At 35.7% G+C, this 21,591-nt stretch overlaps 1 protein-coding gene and 2 long non-coding RNA genes across 4 annotated transcripts; 1 reads left to right on the top strand and 2 right to left on the bottom strand.

Annotated features, from left to right (window-relative positions):
• Positions 1-755: 755 nt before the first annotated feature.
• On the top strand, positions 756-17,903 carry matk (megakaryocyte-associated tyrosine kinase). 2 transcript variants are annotated; one of them, XM_083559281.1, is made up of 13 exons: positions 756-885; positions 2,537-2,602; positions 2,707-2,826; positions 6,684-6,799; positions 10,251-10,470; positions 12,866-12,959; positions 13,110-13,175; positions 14,263-14,362; positions 14,461-14,545; positions 14,743-14,816; positions 15,041-15,236; positions 16,117-16,203; positions 17,198-17,903. In XM_083559281.1, exons 2-13 carry the CDS (start codon positions 2,594-2,596, stop codon positions 17,387-17,389), a joined length of 1,359 nt encoding a protein of 452 aa, XP_083415407.1. In that variant the 5' UTR covers positions 756-885; positions 2,537-2,593; the 3' UTR covers positions 17,390-17,903. The 2 variants fall into 2 exon arrangements, with proteins under 2 accessions (XP_083415407.1, XP_083415408.1); XM_083559282.1 differs by having other exon boundaries at positions 765-880.
• On the bottom strand, positions 4,618-7,609 carry LOC310736133. The gene is made up of 2 exons (XR_014536471.1): positions 5,642-7,609; positions 4,618-5,500 (listed from the first exon to the last, which is right to left on the bottom strand). It is a non-coding gene; the product is annotated as an uncharacterized lncRNA (long non-coding RNA).
• LOC310736111 lies at positions 17,546-19,869 on the bottom strand. The gene is made up of 2 exons (XR_014536448.1): positions 18,469-19,869; positions 17,546-18,428 (listed from the first exon to the last, which is right to left on the bottom strand). It is a non-coding gene; the product is annotated as an uncharacterized lncRNA (long non-coding RNA).
• Between the last annotated feature and the right edge of the window lie 1,722 nt (positions 19,870-21,591).

Raw genomic sequence — 21,591 nt, 5'->3', positions numbered from 1 at the left:
AAATTAAGCTCTCAGAAATGTCTCCAGATTTGTGGACTGCTCTGTAAATATGTCTTACTTATCTGGTGATGGTATCTGAAGCAAAGAGGAGATTTTCAACGCTAAAACTAATCAATGGGGGGGGGGGGGGCTACGTCGGTTCGTGGCATGGTTCACCCAGAGCATCATTCAAGCAAGAACCACCATTACCAGTTGGTGTATCTACTTAGCAGCAGCATACAGTTCAGCATCAGTTCAACATCAAGCAGAACATTTAAAGAGCAATAAATGATGGAAAAATCTCACAATTTGAACTCGCCACAAGACCTGTGGCCTTTGACATGACATTATAGCCATAATAAATCATAATACTTGGAGTAATAGTTTCTTCCCACAAGCCATTTGACAACACAATACCCCATTACAAAGTGGACTGAATTGACACACACACACACACAACTGAACAAATAACTGATGCTAAACCACCAAATGTACACAATTTTTTTATTATATGGACAACTTATTAGTACTAACACACATTTACTGTCCTCATCGATGCTGTCAGCATGTTTGTCTCATTGTGTTGACAGTTGTATGCACTTTATATGGTGTTCTAGTTCGGTTCTAGTGTTGTTCAATGTAGCACCCAAGACCTGGAGGAACATTGTTATGTTTCACTGTATACTACACTGGAAATGATTGAAATGGCAAAACAAATGGAGTCTTTGTTTTGCCCCCTGGCAGCTGAGTGATGTACTACACTACTGTTTGGTACGGTGGGATGAAAAGGAAGTGAGCAGCACGACAACAGTTCACTAAATGTAGATAACCCCAATGCGATCCTCATATTCTCAGTGCGCGCCGTTGAACGCTGCATAAACATGGAGTTCTAAACTACAAGGTCTGGTAAGTTCTTCGTCTACAGTGTGTGTTTGAACCCCTCATTTGATTTGAGTTGTTTATTTTGGTGTCAGTACAGGTCTCACTGAGTTAGATCTTTTTTTTTGGTCTGAATTGCTGAGTTGCATTAAACCGGTTTCAAATACTGCAGTTACAGTAATGACATACAGAGCACTTTTGAACAGCTGTAATGTAACAGTAATTGTAACACAAACATCTGCACAGAAATGGACTTTTCGAATGTAACGCTGTTATGTTTTTTGGAAAAAATTCAAGTTTGACATCTGTAAAGTTTGGACCTGCTAATTTTTATACACTATTTAAATGCAATATATTTATTAAAAATAAAAATCAGAATGAAATGTATCTTCAATTGTAAGACTCTTGTACCTCTAAAACTGATTTTCATGTTTCCCTCTGTTGAGACAGTAAAGTGAAACAGAGGTCTGGGAAATGATGATTACCTATATGAAAAAAGAATGCTAATATTACATGCAATGTAAAAAAATATATATATTTATTTTTAATTAAATTAACTGTTTCCCAGGGTTGCTTTGACAGCCTGTTGGTCATCGTGATACTGTTTGTCTAGAAATGCTGTCTAATATATTTTGGAGCCTTCCAGGAACACCCTATTTCCTATTCAATTGATGACTAAGCATACATATGGAGAAAAAATGTATAGCCAATATAAAATAAATAAATAAACCAAAAGAACAAGAAAGGTGTTTGTCCCAAGGGTCTGAATGCACGGGGGAATTTTCTTCATATGGAGTCGTCGCTTCCAAAATTTTAGCTCCCGGTTTGGCTCCCGGGGACCTTAAATGCAGTTTATTGATAATATCATTTGTGAACATCAACGGTTCACATTTAAAAAAATGTTTTACTAAAATCTCTGCCTTGTTAAATTATATATATATATATATATATATATATATATATATATATATATATATATATATATATATATATATATATATATAAAAAATATTTATTACAATAAAATAAATCAAATAAATGCAATACACTTTACTATATTGATTAAATCTTATAATCATTCAATTTGGCACAAATGAAATGGATTCAATTAAATGTAATTAACTGAAAATTTTTTATTAAATAGTATACTTTTTTTAGACCCCGTTTGAGTGATATGTATGCAAATGTGTGTGTGTGTGTGTGTGTGTGTGTGTAATACAATTAATATAAAAAATTTAAAGATATGAAGTATTTAACTCTTCTAATTATCTCAGCATACTTTAACAATTCCATCCTTCATTCATTCACTCCCTTCAATATGTGGAATGGTCAGGATTTTCTGCTTCTAAGAGAAATTCTTAAAGCGCTATGGATTCTTTAGTTTTTTAATGCACGTGCAAAGCAAATCTTATTTCCGGTCATAAGCGAGCAGCCATAGTGACACTGCGCTAACTCTAGTTTTTTTTTTATATATACACCTGGCATTGTTGTGTATGTTTTTAAGTCCAATAATAATAATAATAATAATAATAATAATAAAATAAAGTGCGAGGTGAGACTAAACAAAATTGCGGTTCACCACTTAATACGCATTATTTAACACCATGATTTTCCTACATCTTATATTTAATAATTTAAATTTAATGATCAATATTATTATGTGTTAGTTTATCTTCAGGATATCTCTTGACGCTGGCCTACTTTCTCCTCTGACTTACAGTTCCTCTCTGTAACGATGTCTACGGTAAATATACACACATACACTTATCACATCAGCGATCACTATCATGTAGACTTGTAGTGCATGTACATAAGCTAAATATTTTTTTGTTTGTTTGTTTTTCACAGAAAACATGGCCTCCTGGTACGCACTGTGTCGCCAAAAGTGACCACACAAAACCTAAACCCAATGAAATTTTCTATCGCAAAGGAGACATCCTTACCATTTTGGGTTTGGAGTTGTTAATGGTAAGTCTGTGGGTTTTATCTCTTTTTTTTTGCAGAAAACTAAGTAGCATTGAATTTCTCCACGTCGTAACTGAAATGTAGCCGTACACTATGTCGTAACACCATACCCATGACTTGCTCTTCTGACTAATCCCTGGTTTCCTCAATGGTTTTTTTGGACAAGTCACAGTCATGCCTATTTTTTTCCATTTTTCACTTCTAATCTAAGAACATTTTGTAGGGCGTCCAAATTGTTTTCCTTTAACAATGAAATCCAGATGGTTACTATTTATCTGGGACTTATTTTTATATCTTCCTGGTCTTCATGAACCTGGTTGTTCAGGTACATAATGTGGGCAAAAAATTGTGGAAACCTGCTTGTGCTTGTTAAACATTTAGATTTTTATGGAATGGGAATCATTCAGCCACTAGAGCATTAGTAAAATCCGGTTCTGATGTTGGTGAGAAGGTTTTTGGTTTAGTCAGTGTTCTAGTTAATCCAAAGGGTGTTTAGTAGGGTTGAGGAGGTCAGGATTCTGTTTAGGACACTTGAGTTCAATGATGAGAACCTAGCTTTGTGGTAACAGTTTAAGAAATGCTGTGATGATCAGGTGTCAATCAACAAGATTAGTTAATCACCTGAATTAATTTACAGGTTTCACCGCAATAAGGCCGATTGAGCTTCAGTGCCGGTTAGTAGCACAAGAAAATTCACTGTTAGTAGCACAAAAAAATTCACTGCATTGGGTTTCTGACACAAATTTTTCTTGTGACCAATAAATCAGACATTTTTAGCTGTTCATTATCAAATTCAGCTGACACTGGTAGTTTGCCAAGTGTGAGAAAAACAAACAAAAAAGGAAGTGGGCATTCACCAAGCAGTTAAACATATAAGATCATGGCACGCAAAGCAACAAATAGACACAGAATTAACATTAGCTTCACAAAGAGACACACAAAATGTAAGCAGTGGTGCTGATTAATGTAAACCAAGAAACAGGTGTGTGTGGTTTTTTGAAATATGTAACATGCAGAAGCTGCTGCCGAGTGGAGTTCCTGTTGTTTTCCGGCAACCCTGATATCACAGAGGTCATACTCGACTGTTTCGTGGTACATCATGTGCCCATTGAACACTGAACCTTTAGTAAACATTTAGCAGATTCTGACAAAGTCTGTAACCACTGTGCAACTGGTTATAATGCTGTTGTAATGGTTTGCTTTAAAACATTCCTGTAAACGTTACTACAGCAAAACGTGTGCAGCTACATCTGTAGGTCCATCACATACTCGGTTTCATTTCTTAATTTTTTCAATTAAATCGCATTAGTTGTTGAATACAATTATTTATAAATTTTTTGCTTTTTAAATAAAAATCAGTCAAATTTCACACTCAATGGAGTTTGATGCTAGTCTGATATTAAATGCTTTGAAATGAGCCTGCTAGTTAGCTAGCATTATATTAATTGTGTCTTTGCATTTTATGGATAAGAAGACTACTGGAAATAACCCAACTGAAGATTAATTCATAAATAAATATATACATAAATAATCACCACAAGATCAGGGACAAACTTTTTTAAAGAACATATTTATTTTTTATCACCACATTATCTGTGTAAAGCTGCTTTGAGACAATGTTCATTGTTAAAAGCGCTATACAAATAAAAATGAATTTTATAATAACTATAAGGACTGGTGAGGTAGCACTGATCCATGATTCTAACATGAATGAACATGAAGTTCTGCATGTCATGTCGTGAGTCTGATCTGAATCAGAGAAACGGAGAATCATACAGTTGTAGCATGTTTTCCGTATGTCTCATGGATTCGAATACATCACCTTATTAGGAACGTATTTTCTAGGAGAAGCAAAGGACATGTAATGCACAAGGATTCTTTTTTTTTTTTTTTTTATGAAAACAGCTTTGAAGTGCTTATGAAGTGTCATTTAAGTTCATACCTCGTTACTCACAGTAGAAATGTTTTTCACCACTGTTGTAAGAACCTGAAATTCTCACGATCTCAATTTCTTATCTGTTTGTATAAGCTGTTTCAGGTTTGTTTTTGTTTTTATCGTCATTGAATAAAAGCATTTATTAGCTGGTTAAGAAAATAAGCTTCATTGCTTTTAAAACTGAAATCAGGCAAATTTCACACAATGATTTTCAATTCTTGAAATTCTTGAAATCAAGCTTGCTAGTTGGCTAACATTATGTTAATTGTCTCTTCGCATTTACAGATGAAAGAGTACAGAAAAATAGGTCGACTAACACTTGATAAATAAATTCATAACTACATGGGAAATGTTTTAACTATAAAAATATTATAACTAATATTATAACAGATTTTTTTTGTAAATTGTGTGTGAAGTTCTTATCAATAATGTTTAAACCGACCTATTGTACTTCTTTTATTCTCTTTTTATTCATTACAGTATATTTGTTAAATGAGTGGATGAAAATATATCAGTATCCAAACAACTATTTATATTTAGGATTTGTCACTCATCAAGTTTTAATCGTACCCTTATTGTTTTTAAACCAGTGTACAGTAAAAAAGGTTTTACTATAAGCCCAAATGTACCTTACAGTTCATAATACACAGTGATAATATCAACCATTAGACCGGTGGGTGTGTGTGTGTGTGTGTGTGTGTGTGTGTCTGACAGCTTTGCAGTTGGTAGGCTGCATAACAACTGGAATATTTATACCTTTTTACTTTTTGTAATTGTATCATTTTTGTTAATTATATTTGACTATATATAATACAGTGTATATATAATATGCCTAGTTGGTCAGGGGTTTCTGCTACAACAAGATAATGACCCAAAACATACCTCCACACTGTCTGAACTACAGTAACTTAGTGGAAAAGAACAAGCTGGTAAGCTTTAAATCATACTAACTCCAGACTTATTAACACATTTGTAGGAATTTCTTCAACATTTTAACCGAAGAACCTTCTAAACAAAATTTGATTTTCGTACAGCATTGTTATTATGGAAATACAGTAAATTTTGCAGTAATGGGTTAAAGGTTTTCCCCCCCAGAACAAAGCTAGTCACATGTTGATTGCTAGCTAAGGAATAGAATCATATAGTATAGTATCATAGAAGATTTATTGTTGTCAAGTATTGAATTTATGCTTTATGAATGAAATGTGCATGGTATTGTATTGTATGGAGCCAGGAGGTTTACTTACGCTTAGAATGATTTCTATTTATATTTTCTACCAATTAAATGAAAATCACAAACACTTCGATCTCAAATCACTTATACCTATTAATTACCTCGGTTTTGTTATTCCAAAGTGTATAGCTAGTGACTATAAAATTCATAAATTAATTGTTTCAAGTCAAGTCAAGTCAAGTCAAGAGGCTTTTATTGTCATTTCTACTATACACAGTGGTACACAGTAAAAACGAGACAGCGTTCCTCCGGAACACTGGTGCTACACTAAACAACAACATCGAGCTACAACACAACACAAGCTACATAAAGTGCATCGAGTGCAACCTAGTGCAAACAGTGCAGACAAAAAGCAGTACAGAAAGACACTGCAGACAGACAACACAAGACAAGACACACAACCCAAGATAGCGCCAACCAGTAAACCTACTGTATACTATGATTATACAGTACTGTGCGAGGAGAACTGTAAAAGCTATACCCGGGAGTGAATATAAACAGACACAATGTGGTGCTAAAAACAGCAGCAGTCAAATATGATATAAAAGTGATATAATACAAAATAATATATTATAAAAGTGATATCACTGCAATAACATAATGGAGATGTGTGAACTCCAAAAATCTGGAAATCTGAAATATCAGCAGAAAGAACCCTCAAGATTTTTTTCTTTTTTTTTTTTTTTACAGGGGAAGGCCATCTACCGTGCCAAGCACAACAGGACTGGCGAGGAAGGTATGATCCATGCTTCTAACATGCGCGAACGTGAAGCCCTGCGTGTAGACCCCAGTCTCAGCCTCATGCCGTAAGTCTGATCTGAATCAGAGCAACTTTGTGAAAGAGAATGATACAGTTGTGGGATGTTGCCTGTGCAGTATGTACCATGGATTTGAATATAGCACCTTTTTAGCTTGTGGTTTTGGATTTTCTACAAGAAGAAAATCACTTGTAATGCGCATGGGTGTTATATATATTTGAGGGAAATATCCGGTTGTATATTTTAGATGATGCATAATATCTAGATATGCTTTTAATGCGTTTTTAAGTTCTTCATTACAGTCTACTTACAGAGAGTTCCCCCTTACTCTATATGCACTGGCAAGAAACACTTATGTAGTGAATGAGAAAAATAGCAGTATTTGGGCAAAAAGTGGACATTTATTATAAGATTCATATTTGTTTTTTTAACATCTTATTTAAATGTAGTCCCCATTTACATTTATTATAACCTCCACTCTTCTGTGAGGATGTTTCACTTGATTTTAGTGTGTGTTTGTGAAGATGTTTGCTCATTCAGCTACAAGGGCGTTAGTAAAGAAAGATTCAGTTCAACCAAAAACAGATATTTTGATGGAGCTAGGCTTTGTCCACAGCAGCATTGTCATAACTTTGTGTTAACATTTTGGGGAAGAACCAAATATGGCTGGAAAAGTCAGGTGTAATACTTTTGGCCATATAGTATTGATGTTCAGCTTCACATTTATTTAATTACCATATTTTATTTAATCAAGCTTTAGACTTCAAAGAGCTTTCGAGTCTAAAAATGTTCAGCACTGAGTATCATAAAGCAAATGAGAGGAAACTTAAAAGCTAGAAAAACAAGCAAAAAAAAAAACTATCATGAAGGACAAATTGGTGCAGATTGGTGGGGAAATTCAGATAAATTAGAAATATTTCACTATTCCAATGGTTTAACAGAATTGAAAAATAATGTCTATTTTTGGAATATTCACCAGTATGCAATCTGACATCTGACTTTAATAGTTAAACCTGAAAAGGAATTCATCTGCTTTGTTAATAATATCGCTATTCTGTGGCCCTTTAGCCGAATCTAATGACATATTATGAAGGTTTACTATTAAATATATGTTTTACTTATATCATATCTGAATTTGATAATAAAGGTTGGCTTTCAAACTAAAATGAGTTCCTAGCCAAATTATTTGATTCACCCATCAATTAAAAAAGGTACATTCAACATAATGCTCCATCATGATCGAGCAGATGCTACTGTACATGAGCCAGTGAGAAAAATCAAAGAGACAAACAAAACTTTATTCAAAAATGCATGAACAGTGTCCATGTTCAAAGAATACAACTATAAAACCAGCCACAGAGAAAAGTACACAAGCTTGCAAGGCCAAATAAGAGCAGACAAACTGTCAAAGCTTAAAAGTGGGCTACCAAAAGCAGTCCCACAGTTGACACTGATTAATTTGCATAAGTAAATATTTAGATTTATCAACATCAATGTCCTTCCTGTGGGCTCACCACCTGCAGGGGGGACCGTAAGGGACGGTGCTGTGAGGATTGGGCAGCAGTCGAAGGCGGGGGCCTGCTTAGACTGCTGCCCCCGCGACCCGAATTACGGATAAGCGGGAGAAAAATTAATGAATGAATGAATGAACATCAATGTCATTATGATAGTAATAATGCTCTTTTAATTAGCGATATATCTCTTAAATTTGTGCATAAAAAAAATTATATTGTAGCATTAGGAGGCATAATACATACATTCACAATCATAATAACAATTTCCACAAACATATTTGTAGTCACTGGGGCCCATGTAAATTTCCATTATAGACCGGCGCCCATTAATGAAAGGAAAAAATCATGTGGCCCTCACAGAAAAAATTTTGGGGACCCCTGATCTAAATGATTCATATCGAGTCTATTTACATAGTTTATTTAAATACTTTACTATATAAATAGTATGACTGTAGGGTGTTCAGTAGGTTAGATGCCAAACTGGAGTCTACACAATTCTGAATAACATCTTGCACTTATTATTTTCTGTTTCCTGGAATGATCATGTGATAGTGGACTTTTGTTTCACTACTTCTGTTATACTACTCTGATTTAATTCAACTTGTTTTGAAAGGTGCTAATTATAGAGATGTGTAGGCAGTACAAGTCATGTGAATTCCTGTCTCGCATAGTGGTGTGGTTAGTGGGCGGAAGTCTGCAGGTTGCACATGGGTGGTTGAAGGTATGTGTGAGTGGGTCTAAAAGTCTGAAAGGGTCCTTCAAAGGCTGTTTGGTTGGTAAACAGTTCTAACATTCAGATATGTAAATTTTTATGGGGACTTTTGCAGGGTCCTATGACAGTAATAAGAAACAAAAATAACCAAAAAGAAAATGATAAAACTTGCGTAGGGGGGCTTCATGGAACATTTATTTATAATTGTGCTTGTCAAACATCTGCTAATCTGAGAGCCTTTCCTGCTTATCTTTGAGGGTGTTTCTTGAGCTCGGAAAACCTTCATGGAAGAGAAACTAACCAGAGTGTTTCTAGATTGCAAGTAAATATTCTTTATTTACTTAATTCTAGTTTTGCACAGGCTCTGTGACCAGTGAGGTTCAATGTAAAAAGGTTCCTGTGCAATGTAAAAAGGTGTGAATCCTGATGTGGTGTTGCTCATTGAGTCCGGCTTGGACTTCCTGGAATGCTTTTCTGCTCAGCACGCTGTTGTCTGTCGCCATCCTGTCCAGCTCGAACCAACTTGGCCAGGTTCATCTGACCTTTCACATGTACAAAACATTTTTGCACACGCAATAGCTGCTCATTTGATGTTTCTGTTTTTCCACACCGTTAATGCATAATGAATTTTTGGCCTGATGATCTTAATGGTGAATTCGAATTAGAACAGTTTCAGTACATTCTACACACATACGTACGAAACTCTCGAGGGGCCTGTAAACAGGAAACGGTTCAGACTTACTCACAGATGTTCGACTTGAAATGTTTTCTGAAACAGAAACATTTTCTTTTATGGTTTTACAGAAGTCCTAAAATAACTAACCAAGGAATCCTTTAGGAGCTGGATTAACCACTGATTCTGAAGACACACAAGATCTTCTACTAAAACCGATGTAAAGCATATATATTCACACGGTTTGCTTTGTGCTCAGGTGCATTGTCATGCAGGAACAGGTTTAAGTGAAGGGAAATTTCCATGCTATCACATTCAGAGACATTCTATGCAATTGTGTGTCCAACTTTGAGTAACAGTTTGGGAAAACGAAATATGGAAAATTCAGGTGTCCCAATACTTTTGTTGATATAGAGTGCTATAGTAGCCAAGCAGAAGCAAACATGAGGTACATGGAATATTGGTTCTGCACCTAAAATAACTAACCCAGTAAACCTTTTAAGTAATTGAACAAACCACCAACCCTGTAATGCTCCAGAGTGTCTCAAAAGATCATTATATTACATTATAAATCATTTTTATATGCTACTGTTCTTCCAGGTGGTTCCATGGGAAGATCTCCGGTCCAGAGGCTGTCAGCAAACTTCAGCCGATGGAGGATGGTCTGTTTTTAGTGCGCGAGTCCATTCGGCATCCCGGGGACTACGTCCTGTGCGTAAGCTTCAAGCAAGAGGTGCTTCATTACCATGTGATCTACCAGGAATCCAAGCTGACAATTGACAAGACGCAGTACTTCTACAACCTCATCGACATGGTGGAGGTGGGAGGGCTCAAAGCCAGAGAGTTTGGTAGCTAGATATAGCTTCTCTTCTTGAACGAATGCATCTTGTTGGTGTGCAATTTCCTGTGGTCTAAATGATTTCCTGAGGAAGTGGCAGCCTGACCAGATAAACACCAAGTTGGGATCTTTATATATATATATATATATATATATATATATATATATATATATATATATATATATATATATATATATATACATACATACAGTGGTGTCAAAAAGTTTCACCCTGTTTTAGATCATCGAACTAATGTAAATATTAGTAAAAGATAACACAAATGAACTCAACATGCGGTTTTTAAATGAAGTATTATTGAGGGAAAACAAAATACAAAACTACATGGCCCTGTGTGGAAAAAGTGTTTGCCCCCTAAACCTAATAACTGGTAGGTCCACCCTTAGCAGCGACAACTGCAATCAAGCGTTTGCGATAACTTGCAGTGAGTCTGTTACAGCGCTGTAGAGGAATTTTGCTCCACTTATCTATGTAGAATTGTTGTAATTCAGCCACATTGGAGTATTTTCGAACATGAACTGCCTTTTTAAGGTCATGCCACAGCATCTCAATAGGATTCAGGTCAGGACTTTGACTAGGCCACGCCAAAGTCTTCATTTTGTTTTAATTCAGCCATTCAGAGGTGGACTTTATGGTGTGTTTTGGATCATTGTCCTGCTGCAGAACCCAAGTTCTCTTCAGCTTGAGGTCATGAAAAGATGGCTAGCTATTCTCCTTCAGGATTTTTTGGTGAATACTGTTGGTATGATGTTCTTTTTCTGAAATGCAGTGTTTATTTTTACGCCAGACGTAATGGGACACACACCTTCCAAAAAGTTCAACTTTTGTCTTGTCAGTCCACAGAGTATTTTCCCAACAGTCTCGGGGATCATCAAAATGTTTTCTGGCAAAACTGAGATGAGCCTTTATGTTCTTTTTGATCAGCAACGGTTTTCGTCTTGGAACTCTGCCATGCAGACCATTTTTGCCGAGTCTCTTTGTTATGGTGGAGTCATGAACACTGACCTTAACTGAGGCAAGTGAGGACTGCAGTTCTTTGGATGTTGTTTTGGGGTCTTTTGTGACCTCTTGGATGAGTCGTCGCTGTGCTCTTGGGGTAATTTTGGTCAGCCGGCCACTCCTGGGAAGATTCTCCACTGTTCCATGTTTTTGCTATTTGTGAATAATGGCTTTTAATGTGGTCCACTGAAGTCCAAAAGCTTTAAAAATTGCCTTTATAACCTTTTCCACACTGATAGATCTCAATTACTTTCTCTCATTTGTTTCTGAATTTCTTTGGATCTCAGCATGATGTCTAGGTTTTGAGGATCTTTTGATCTACTTCACTTTGTTGTTAGGCAGGTCCTATTTAAGAGATTTCTTGATTGTGAACAGGTGTAGCAGTAATCAGGACTGGGTGTGGCGAGAGAAATAAACTCAGGTGTGATAAACCACAGTTTTAACAGGGGGGCAAACACTTTTTCACACAGGGCCATGTAGTTTTGGATTTTGTTTTCCCTCAATAATGAAAACCTTCATTTAAAAACTGCATGTTGTGTTCACTTGTGTTATCTTTTATTAATATTTAAATTATATTGGATATATATATATATATATATATATATATATATATATATATATATATATATATATATATATATATATATATATAATATATTCAATAGTTTGTTTGATGATCTGAAAGTGTGAAAAACATGAAATCCACACCACTGTATGTATATATATATATATATATATATATATATATATATATATATATATATATATATATATATATATATATATATATATATATATATATATGTAACCATCCCATAATATTCTGGTAGTGACTCCTTTTAGAAGTCTTTCTTCTAAAAGAAGTCACATTTAAAGCTGAAGACCTGCAGAGAAGGAGGAGGAGCTTAAAAGCTATCCTGATTTTTTATTTTTTTTTAAATCATCAGAATGATCATGTTTTCCATTTTTTTCCAGCTGTGGCTGTTAGTTCTGAAAAGTATTTCATATTTAAATTCCCCTTTAAACAAGCCAAAGAGTAAAAGTCATCAATCTCACACCGATAAGAACTTACAAACAATACACAACAGTTTTCAGGTCAATACATGATGATGAAATGACGTGCAATTATGCAATCTGAACTAACAACTGTGCAACACACAGCTTGTGTATGTATGTATGTGTGTGTGTGTATATATATATATATATATATATATATATATATATATATATATATATATATATATATATATATATATATATAATTATGCAGTCAATTTGACATAAAAAAAATAAAACCACCAATATAACAAATATAACAATAAATTAATCAAAATAATTGGAAAATTTTGTTTTTTTCAGTCCTACTCGAAGAACAAAGGCATCATTGCCACCACGCTGCAGAAACCTAAAGAGAAAGAGGGCACTAAGTCAGCAGCGCTGCAGCTATCAAGAAGTAACTGCCATTGTTTTGTTGATTTTTACTTAAAATGGTGTTAAAAGGTGAGTATCCGAATGTCACTCATCCCCTCTCTCTCTCTCTCTCTCTCTCTCTCTCTCTCTCTCTCTCTCTCTCCCTCTCTCTCTCTCTCTCTTTCATTCCTAGCTGGCTGGCTATTAGATCTCTCAAAACTAACTTTGGGAGAAAGTATCGGAACCGGCGAGTTTGGAGGTTAGTTCACATCTTTCTACATTAAATCACACCACCAGATGGTGATATCTATCCACAATAGGCCTTTCCTGCTGGAGATGTTTATGCAGTAATGGACTGAGAGCCTCAGAGTAATGGATTGAGAGCCAATCATATTCTGGATTCATCTTGTAGTGGGGTATCTATTTGATTTTTTCCATTAAAAAAGCTTAAATGTGTTCATATTGTGCATCCGGAACGAGAGTAAAATTTTGACCGACCAGGAATTTGTTGCTTTCCCTCCATTCTCCAGCCCAATCGTGCCATATTGTACCTGGTGCCATTTCAGCCACTTAATCATGTACAGTACATTTTAAAAAGGTTTCCTCATAAACAAAAATCTACCTTTCAGATCTATAGGAGTAAATGTACTATACAGACACCAGACTTCTCCAGCCATATTTCCCCAAGCCTTTACCACAAATTTTGGAAACACACAATTGCACCTGTGCTCAAAACCAACTCCATGAAGTTATACTTTACATGGGTTGGCGTGGAAGATCTTGAGTGGCCTGCTCTAGAGCTTTGACCTCAACATTACTGACCACTTTTGGGATGAATCTGAATAATGAATGCACCTCAGGGCTCCTCACTTCACCTGACATCAGTTCCTAACACCCTTGTGGTTGATTAAATCTCCACAAATCTTTCAAAGCATACTCCGATATCTAGTGAAACATCTTCTCAGGAGCGTAGAGGTTTGCAATAGAAAATGGAGACTGAATGTGTAATGGGATGTTTGTTCTTTATGCAAAAATTTACTCAATTATATGATTTCACTTTGGGGAAATATTTTTTAGACTAATAAATCAAAAGTTTCATTATTTCCTTAGTTAAACTGTTTAGTTTTTTTTGTTTTTTTATGACCCACTATCACTCAGAAACATACAGGAAGAGGCTGAAATACTAGCACTACCTAATAATAAAACTCTACAGCGCCCCCATATGGTTGGGCTCGTTTACTCTTATGCTTATTGAGTTTACTGATACTGTCTATGACAAATACAATACTAGTGCATATAGTTTATTATACAAGTGTAGTATATTTACCATTATTTCTTATTTGTAGAAGTGTTTTGGGGCGAGTACATGGGCAGGAAGGTGGCAGTTAAAAACATAAAGTCAGATGTCACTGCTCAAGCTTTCCTGGACGAAACTTCTGTTATGACGTGAGTGTCTCACTATGTGTTCCCTTATCACTTTTTAGGGTATTTACCATTTAAAATTCTCACTGGTGCCTCTATAATCTGTCCTTTTTTTATTACAGAAAACTTCAGCATAAGAATCTGGTGCAGTTATTAGGAGTGATTCTCCACAATGGCCTCTACATCATCACGGAATTTATGGCAAAGGTATGTCATGTACCTGCATCGGCTTAGACAGGACTACAGACATATCTTAGAGATGATGCCTCAAGGAAAAACTCTTTAGTGTTAACGTAGTTTGACATTGTTTTCATGTTATGTAAATTTGAGGTTTGAAAGACTTTCGGGGTTGAGGGTAGAATTTTTTTGTATGCATTGCTGAACAATGCATCTGTTTCCTGTAGGGAAATCTGGTGAATTACCTGCGATCACGAGGACGCTCAGTAATCACCACAGCTGAACTCCTGCAATACGCTCTGTAAGCATTCAACCACATCAACAGTTTAAACTATACAAACTTCCAGATGCAATTTATTCTCAAAACATGGGTTGTTTTTATATTGACTTTTACCACAACATATGAACATTAGCATCATTTCATTATAGAATTAGGACTCATGAATATACTGTGCTACTTTAGGAATCATTTTCATATGTATCGTACTTTTTGTGAGTCTCAGAATGCATTCTTGGGCTTTTTAGAGATGTGTGTGAAGGCATGGAATATCTCGAGTCAAAGAAACTCGTACACCGGGACCTGGCTGCCCGTAACATCCTTATATCTGAGGACAATGTGGCCAAGATCAGTGATTTTGGTCTGGCAATGGCTGATTGTAAGAGCATTGATAGTACAAAGTTACCTGTGAAATGGACTGCACCTGAGGCCTTAAATAACAAGGTAAGAACATTTTTGGATGTTCTTGCTGTGTAAATTGCATTTTTGGGCTTTTTTTCATTTGAAAAAAATAATTACGTTATCTAATTTATTATTACGTACCTAATTTATAGTTTCTTGGCATCTTATTGTTCGATTTTGAGTTATTTTGGTTTGTGGGTAATCACTTTTCCTTTACAAAACATTCTTGTTTTACTCAAAGAAGTTCATATGGATCACTACATGCAAAAGTGTCTCTCTGAATATGTTGCTCTATAATGTTTCTATCACATTATTTAACATTTGTGAAAATGGGTCCAAATTGGAAATTCCTTTCTAAGAAAAACAAGAAAAAAACATCTATGAAATACCCTTTTACTTTCAGGTCAGGACTGGACTGGAAATATTATGTACTTTAGGTCACTGATTACAGTGAACTTTTGCCTATTAAACTGTGTGTGAGACCAAATGAGTAGAGATAATTCAAAAACAACGAGTTTTCTCTTTTCTGTGTGAATTTCAAAACAATAAGAAGCTGTTTACTTCTTTTTCTGCTTTCAATATTAAATCAAAAAACTTACGCACACCATTCAATTATTAATATGAATCAAAATTAAAACCTTCACCAAAATTAACTTTAACAGTCTGCTCATAAATGTCTTATTTGTAAAGGTATCCACACTGGGAGCTTCATGGTTAAGGTTTTGTAACTCTCTTGATCTTCAGCGTGCCACAATTTGGCTTTTAAGAAATTGCCCAGGTTTAAGCCTATTAGTCTATTAAAGCAGTTTTCAATAAAAAATAAATAGAATTGATATTCATTCTGAAGTAATATAATACAGTTTGCTGTAAGATGGTGAATGGTTGTTTTTAGCTCTGGTTTTCTGTCATTTGTTTTCTCTAGAAGTTCTCTACACGGTCAGATGTTTGGAGTTATGGTGTACTTCTATGGGAAACGTTCTCCTTTGGCAGACAGCCCTACCCCAAGATGGTGAGTCGATTGTCAGAGTTCTGCCGGTTGAAGCTGTAGCTTTATGTGACCTGTTGTTCTATTTTCAAATCCCAAGTGCCTGTACATATCCTCAGAGTTTTGTGATAATCTTTTTTTAATGTAGCCAAATTGTCAAATAGTTCTCTATAATGCAAGATCCATTTGGATGCCCTACATCTGGATGGAGATCTTATCAATTGGAGACCAATGGCTGATACTGAACAATTATAAACCATGAAATGGCTTTGGATTGCAATTAATATGAACAGTTCTCCTACATTGGTTTACACCTTTGCTTTTAAGTCTCCATCAGTAAACATGTTAATAACCTCAACAATGGTGAAACTATAATGACTGAAGATTTGGTGTCGACCAGATGATCACATGCAATAGGTGATAATAATAATATAATGGACTAGTTCTCACCTGTTGTGTTGAATTATGAGTCAGTTAAGATGTTTGACTTCTGATCAGAAGGTCTTCAGTTCAAATCCCAGCACTGCCAAGGGTATCACTGCTCAGCCCTTGAGCAAGGCTCTTAGTTGTATACATTAGATAAAATGTAAGTCTGTCTGGTGCAAAAAAAAACCAAAATAGAAATAGAAGTTCTCAGCAGTAAAGCGTCCTATGACTAATAGCGAACAGAGGATTTGATGTGTATGAATAATCATGGCTGTTACCAAAAAAGCTACATTGAGCTACATTTTATTTGTTAGTTAACTTATAACTATAACTTATAATGGTGTCCAAATCAAATCCAAATCTATTCTAATTTTATTTGTCACATACACATACATACAGAGTACGACATGGAGTGAAATGCTTTAAAGGACATGAGGGAATAGAATGGGGATAAAAATAAAACAAGGAAAAAAGAAGGCAGATATATAAAGTATATAAACTATGTAAGATATAAAATATATAAAGATTTACATGGGGTATAATGTAACTTGAACTTGAAATATAATAAATATTTGAAACATTTTCCCCATAGACTCTGAAGCAGGTGAAGGAGCAGGTGGAGGATGGATACCGCATGGAGTCGCCTGAATGCTGTCCATCTGACATCTATGCCATCATGAGAAACTGCTGGGAGAAGGACCCCAAAATGCGACCGTCGTTTCAGAAGCTCAAAGAGCTTTTACAAGTGGAACTGAACAAACACGAGTCCACCGCAGCGTCTTGACATCATCGTCTCCATTTCCACTTCAGACCTGACATTTTTTAAAAAAAACAAATAATTACACTATACTGTCTCGTTTACAGTAACAACATTCGTGCTCTAACCTTCTCACCAAGATTTGACGTGGAATGTACTCACTATACTTCGCTGGCTAATTTATTTTTTATTTATCTAACACTTTATTTCACTTCTTAATAGAGGTGGACTCTCCCAGACGTGAAGAGATATTGCTATAGATTGTGGAAATACCGAAGGATTATGACCTGCGGCTCAACTCAAGACGTTTAAATGAAGCAGCAAACCTTTAAGAAGAAGATTTTCTCTTTACACATTAGAAGACTCAGTGCTACATTTTGGTCTGTAGAGATGTTTAGTTAGATGTTGCACTGTTATGAGAGTTTCTCTAAAAGCGTTCATTTTCCATTCTGTCTTCAGAGGATAGATGTAAAGAGCAGACATGTGGGAGGAGAGAAAGAGACTATTCTTGGGGGGGATTAAAAATTCAAGATCACGAGTATCTACTTGTTTCGTGTTGTAATTGTCTTGGAATATGCTAAGCTTAAAATTTTCGAATGTTATTGCTGATATGAAAAAGGAATTACACTCTTCGTGGTTTCGTCCTTACAAGACAACATCGGATTGCACCTGCGCTCTGATAATTGACCTTTCACCAGACAGACTTTTTTCTTTTTTCATGTGGATTATTCATTTGGCAGATGCTTTTAATCCAAAGCGATTTATATGTGAGGCAAAGCTACATTCCAATCAGAATGCTATTAAAATGAGGTAAAATTGAGATTTGACCAATGAACCAAAAACAGATGCCGGATTGTATAAGGCACACAGAAAAACTGGTTCTCAAACATTTATAGCATTCGGCAGACGCCCTTATACAGAGCGACTTTATCTCAATCATAAAACTGAGCAGCTATAGAGTTAAGGGACTTGCTCAGGGGCCCAGGAGTGGCTGCTTGGTGTGGCTGGGATTTAAACTCATGACTTTCAGATCCAAAATCCAATGCCTTAACCACTAAGATTCCACCTCCTCCACTAATCTATAACCTCCCCCACTAATCTACCACCTCCCTCAAACATTTGTCTCAAAGCAGTTAAACCTTCACAGATGCAGCCAAAGGGGGTCCAAGAGGGCCAACTTGAAGACAAAAATACAAATATGTAACCATCAGAAAACAAAAAAACTGTACAGATTTTTTTTTTAAGCCTCAAAAAAGGCAGTTCATTCTTCAAGAAATGTGAAATGAGTTGCCTGGGGCATTTTAAAAAGTATTTTAAGGGCATCAGAGATCATCAAAATAAATCACAAAAATAATACAGAATCCATCTCTTTTTAAGAAGTCAACCTGTTCCATACCATTGCTCAATTAGAAATCTGATGGTCTGCCGAAGGATCACTGACTCTATTTTGTCTATAAATATGAATTAATTTATTCCCAATAGTCTTCATTACATTGCTTTTCTCTCGAGTGTGTGCTGCCGAGTAAAAGTAGAATCACAGCGGTTGAGGTTGTAAATAAAACTTAAATAAGAAGCGGAAAAAATACAGCAAAAACAGCAGATTTTATCTTATTTAAAGCTCAATTTACTACACGATTGATAAATGTAAGCAATTAATAGTAATTTAAAAAAATTATCCGCTCATAATAAAAAGGAACAACCTAATTCGTAAAATGAAATTTTACATTGAAATGTAGTTAAGCCGTCACATGACATGTTGCCAGGGTCAAAGGTATCTGCTGTAATCCCTGGTTGTTCTTAATGATTTGATAAGGTTAATAAGGTTGATAAAGTGGATGTTTCTGCTAGAGATGATGTATGTGGGTGGAGCAGCTGTGGCTACAGTGAAAGGAGACTTGTTGAATAGTTTTCATTGGGTTTCTTGCTTTAGTAATGACATTCATTCTCACTGCATGAGCTTGTTGTCTCTGTTATACTGTGTTTCTCTATAATATTGATGGTCCCACAACTGTGGCGTCATAATGACAGTATTATGAGGTGGATTGTTTCAGGTAGGACACCACTGAAGTTCAATTTTATTTCTATAGTGTATTTCACAATAGACATTGTCTCAAAGCAACTTTTAGAATTAAAGTGAATGATGTGTATTTATTAGCAGCCTGGGGCAACTGTGGCAAGGAAAAACTCCCTTAGATGTTAAGAAAAAGAAACCTTGAGAGGAACCAGACTCAAAATGGATCCCATCCTCATCTGGGTGATATCAAGAGTGTGATTATAAATCTTAAAAACAATACAAAACAGCAGAAAGTGAGAACTAACATGAGCACCGGACTGTGTGATTATGAGTAATGTCCTTTATACAGTCAGTCGACGTTGTGGATCCAGGAGCTACTGAGCAACTCATAAAATGGCTCAACATCTTAGATTATCATAGATTCAACACCATCTCCTCCATGCCAGAGTGTTTCAACGTTCAAGCGTTCACCGAAGGCCTGGGTGTGAGATCCACGGCCGCACAGAATGAATACATAACTTACATTATTTCCGTTTTATTTATTGTCTGTTTCTGAACGATGTTTTATTTTGGAAAATGACCGGATTCTCTCCTCCACATCTGTCTATTACTCACTCTTGATGCATGTGAAGATGCCTCAGTCACATGTCTTACCTCCATCCACTACCTTCTTAAAGGGGCTCCGGCCGCTAACACATAATACATTACTGCTAAATTCAAACCCCCAAGCGAGCGAAATGAACAAAAAACAACACAGTGGATTCATGTTTATTATTATATTTAGAAAATACAAGTTTTTATGCTGGTCGTATTATTTTATTTTGTTGGATTTATCTGCCACACCTTAAAGGACGGTCTGTGAAAATATTGTATGACATTAAACTGGTCTGTGGTGCAAAAAAGGTTGGGGGCCACTGCTTTAAAGAACCAGATGTGGTTTGACAGATTTTTTGTCAAGCTACATAAGCAAAATGTGCACTTATTTCTCTACCCAAAAACCACACAATGAAAAGAATATATACAGAGAAAATATGATGGTGAATGCAAAATATTTATATTTGTTGTATATATTTATTATTATACTTTATTTGTATTTATACTATTATCAGATTATAATATTTATATCTGCAGTATATCACTTCTATATGACTCCCTTCCTCTCTCTTTGTCTGTTTATTCTAATTAGTAATATACTATATACTGTATGTTAGAAAAATCAAACAGGTTCTTTATTTGGACGGAGAAAATAACACTAAGGAAATCATTGAACTGATTTTGAACACAGTTGACTGCTTGCAAATATGACAGCAAAGAGAAAAGGGAACACAGAACTGGGACCTTGTGTTACAAGAAGAAGAGATTAGAGCAGAGCCTCTTGGATTGATCTTCATATTTTCCTCCTGATTCGTGCGTAATCCTCACAAGATGAACTGTAATCCACCACACAGAAGGCATTAGAAGGAGGAAGGCATCATGAAATGATAAATGCGATGATAAAAAAAAAAGTTTGTGGCTCACCCAGAATAACCCGTAGCAGATCACCAATATGTCTTTCTTTTGTCCATCAGCGGCATGGGAGGTCTGCAAGTTCAGAACTGATGATCTGTAGGTGAAAGACCAGGTTCTGGCCACTTTTTAAAGCCCATGATGGTTTTGTTTGAAAACTTTCTGCATGTTATTTCAATGTAATTCATCTTTAACACTCATTTGACAACATGGAAAAGGCCAAATAATACCAAAGTAGGAGGGGTTCAGTGGTCCATGGTGGGTTGAGACGGATGTCAGGTGACAGGTCAGGTGCACTATATTGAGCAAAAGTATTAGGACACCTGACTTCTTCAGCCATATGTCATTCTTCTCTAAGCGTTTACCACAAATTTGGAGTAACACAGTTTGACCTGTGAAGCATTACATTTTAACTTGACAATGCCCCTGTGCACAAAACGAAGTCCACGAAGATATGGATTGGCGTGGAAGATTTAGCTATAGAGCTCTGACCTCAACCCTACTGAGCCATAATGCCTCCTCACCTCACCTACATCAGTACCTCACTTTACTAAACACCCTTGTATCTGAATTATTCTCACATAAATCTCAAGAGCACACTCCAAAATCTAGTGGAACATCATCCCAAAAGAGTGGAGGTAATCATAAAAGCAAATTAGAAGTATATGTGATTTGAGATGTTTTACAAGCACATACCAATCTTATGATC

Source organism: Silurus aristotelis, assembly GCF_946808225.1.
Source record: "Silurus aristotelis genome assembly, chromosome: 13".
Classification (NCBI taxonomy): domain Eukaryota; kingdom Metazoa; phylum Chordata; class Actinopteri; order Siluriformes; family Siluridae; genus Silurus; species Silurus aristotelis.
This window is presented reverse-complemented; position numbering and strand designations above follow the sequence as displayed.

Excerpts from the sequence above, each read along its gene's own strand:
- matk (XM_083559281.1), top strand. Across the intron at positions 2,827-6,683 it reads TGGGTTTGGAGTTGTTAATG|GGGAAGGCCATCTACCGTGC; the intron begins GTAAGTCTGTGG and ends TTTTTTTTACAG. Across the intron at positions 15,237-16,116 it reads CTGAGGCCTTAAATAACAAG|AAGTTCTCTACACGGTCAGA; the intron begins GTAAGAACATTT and ends TGTTTTCTCTAG.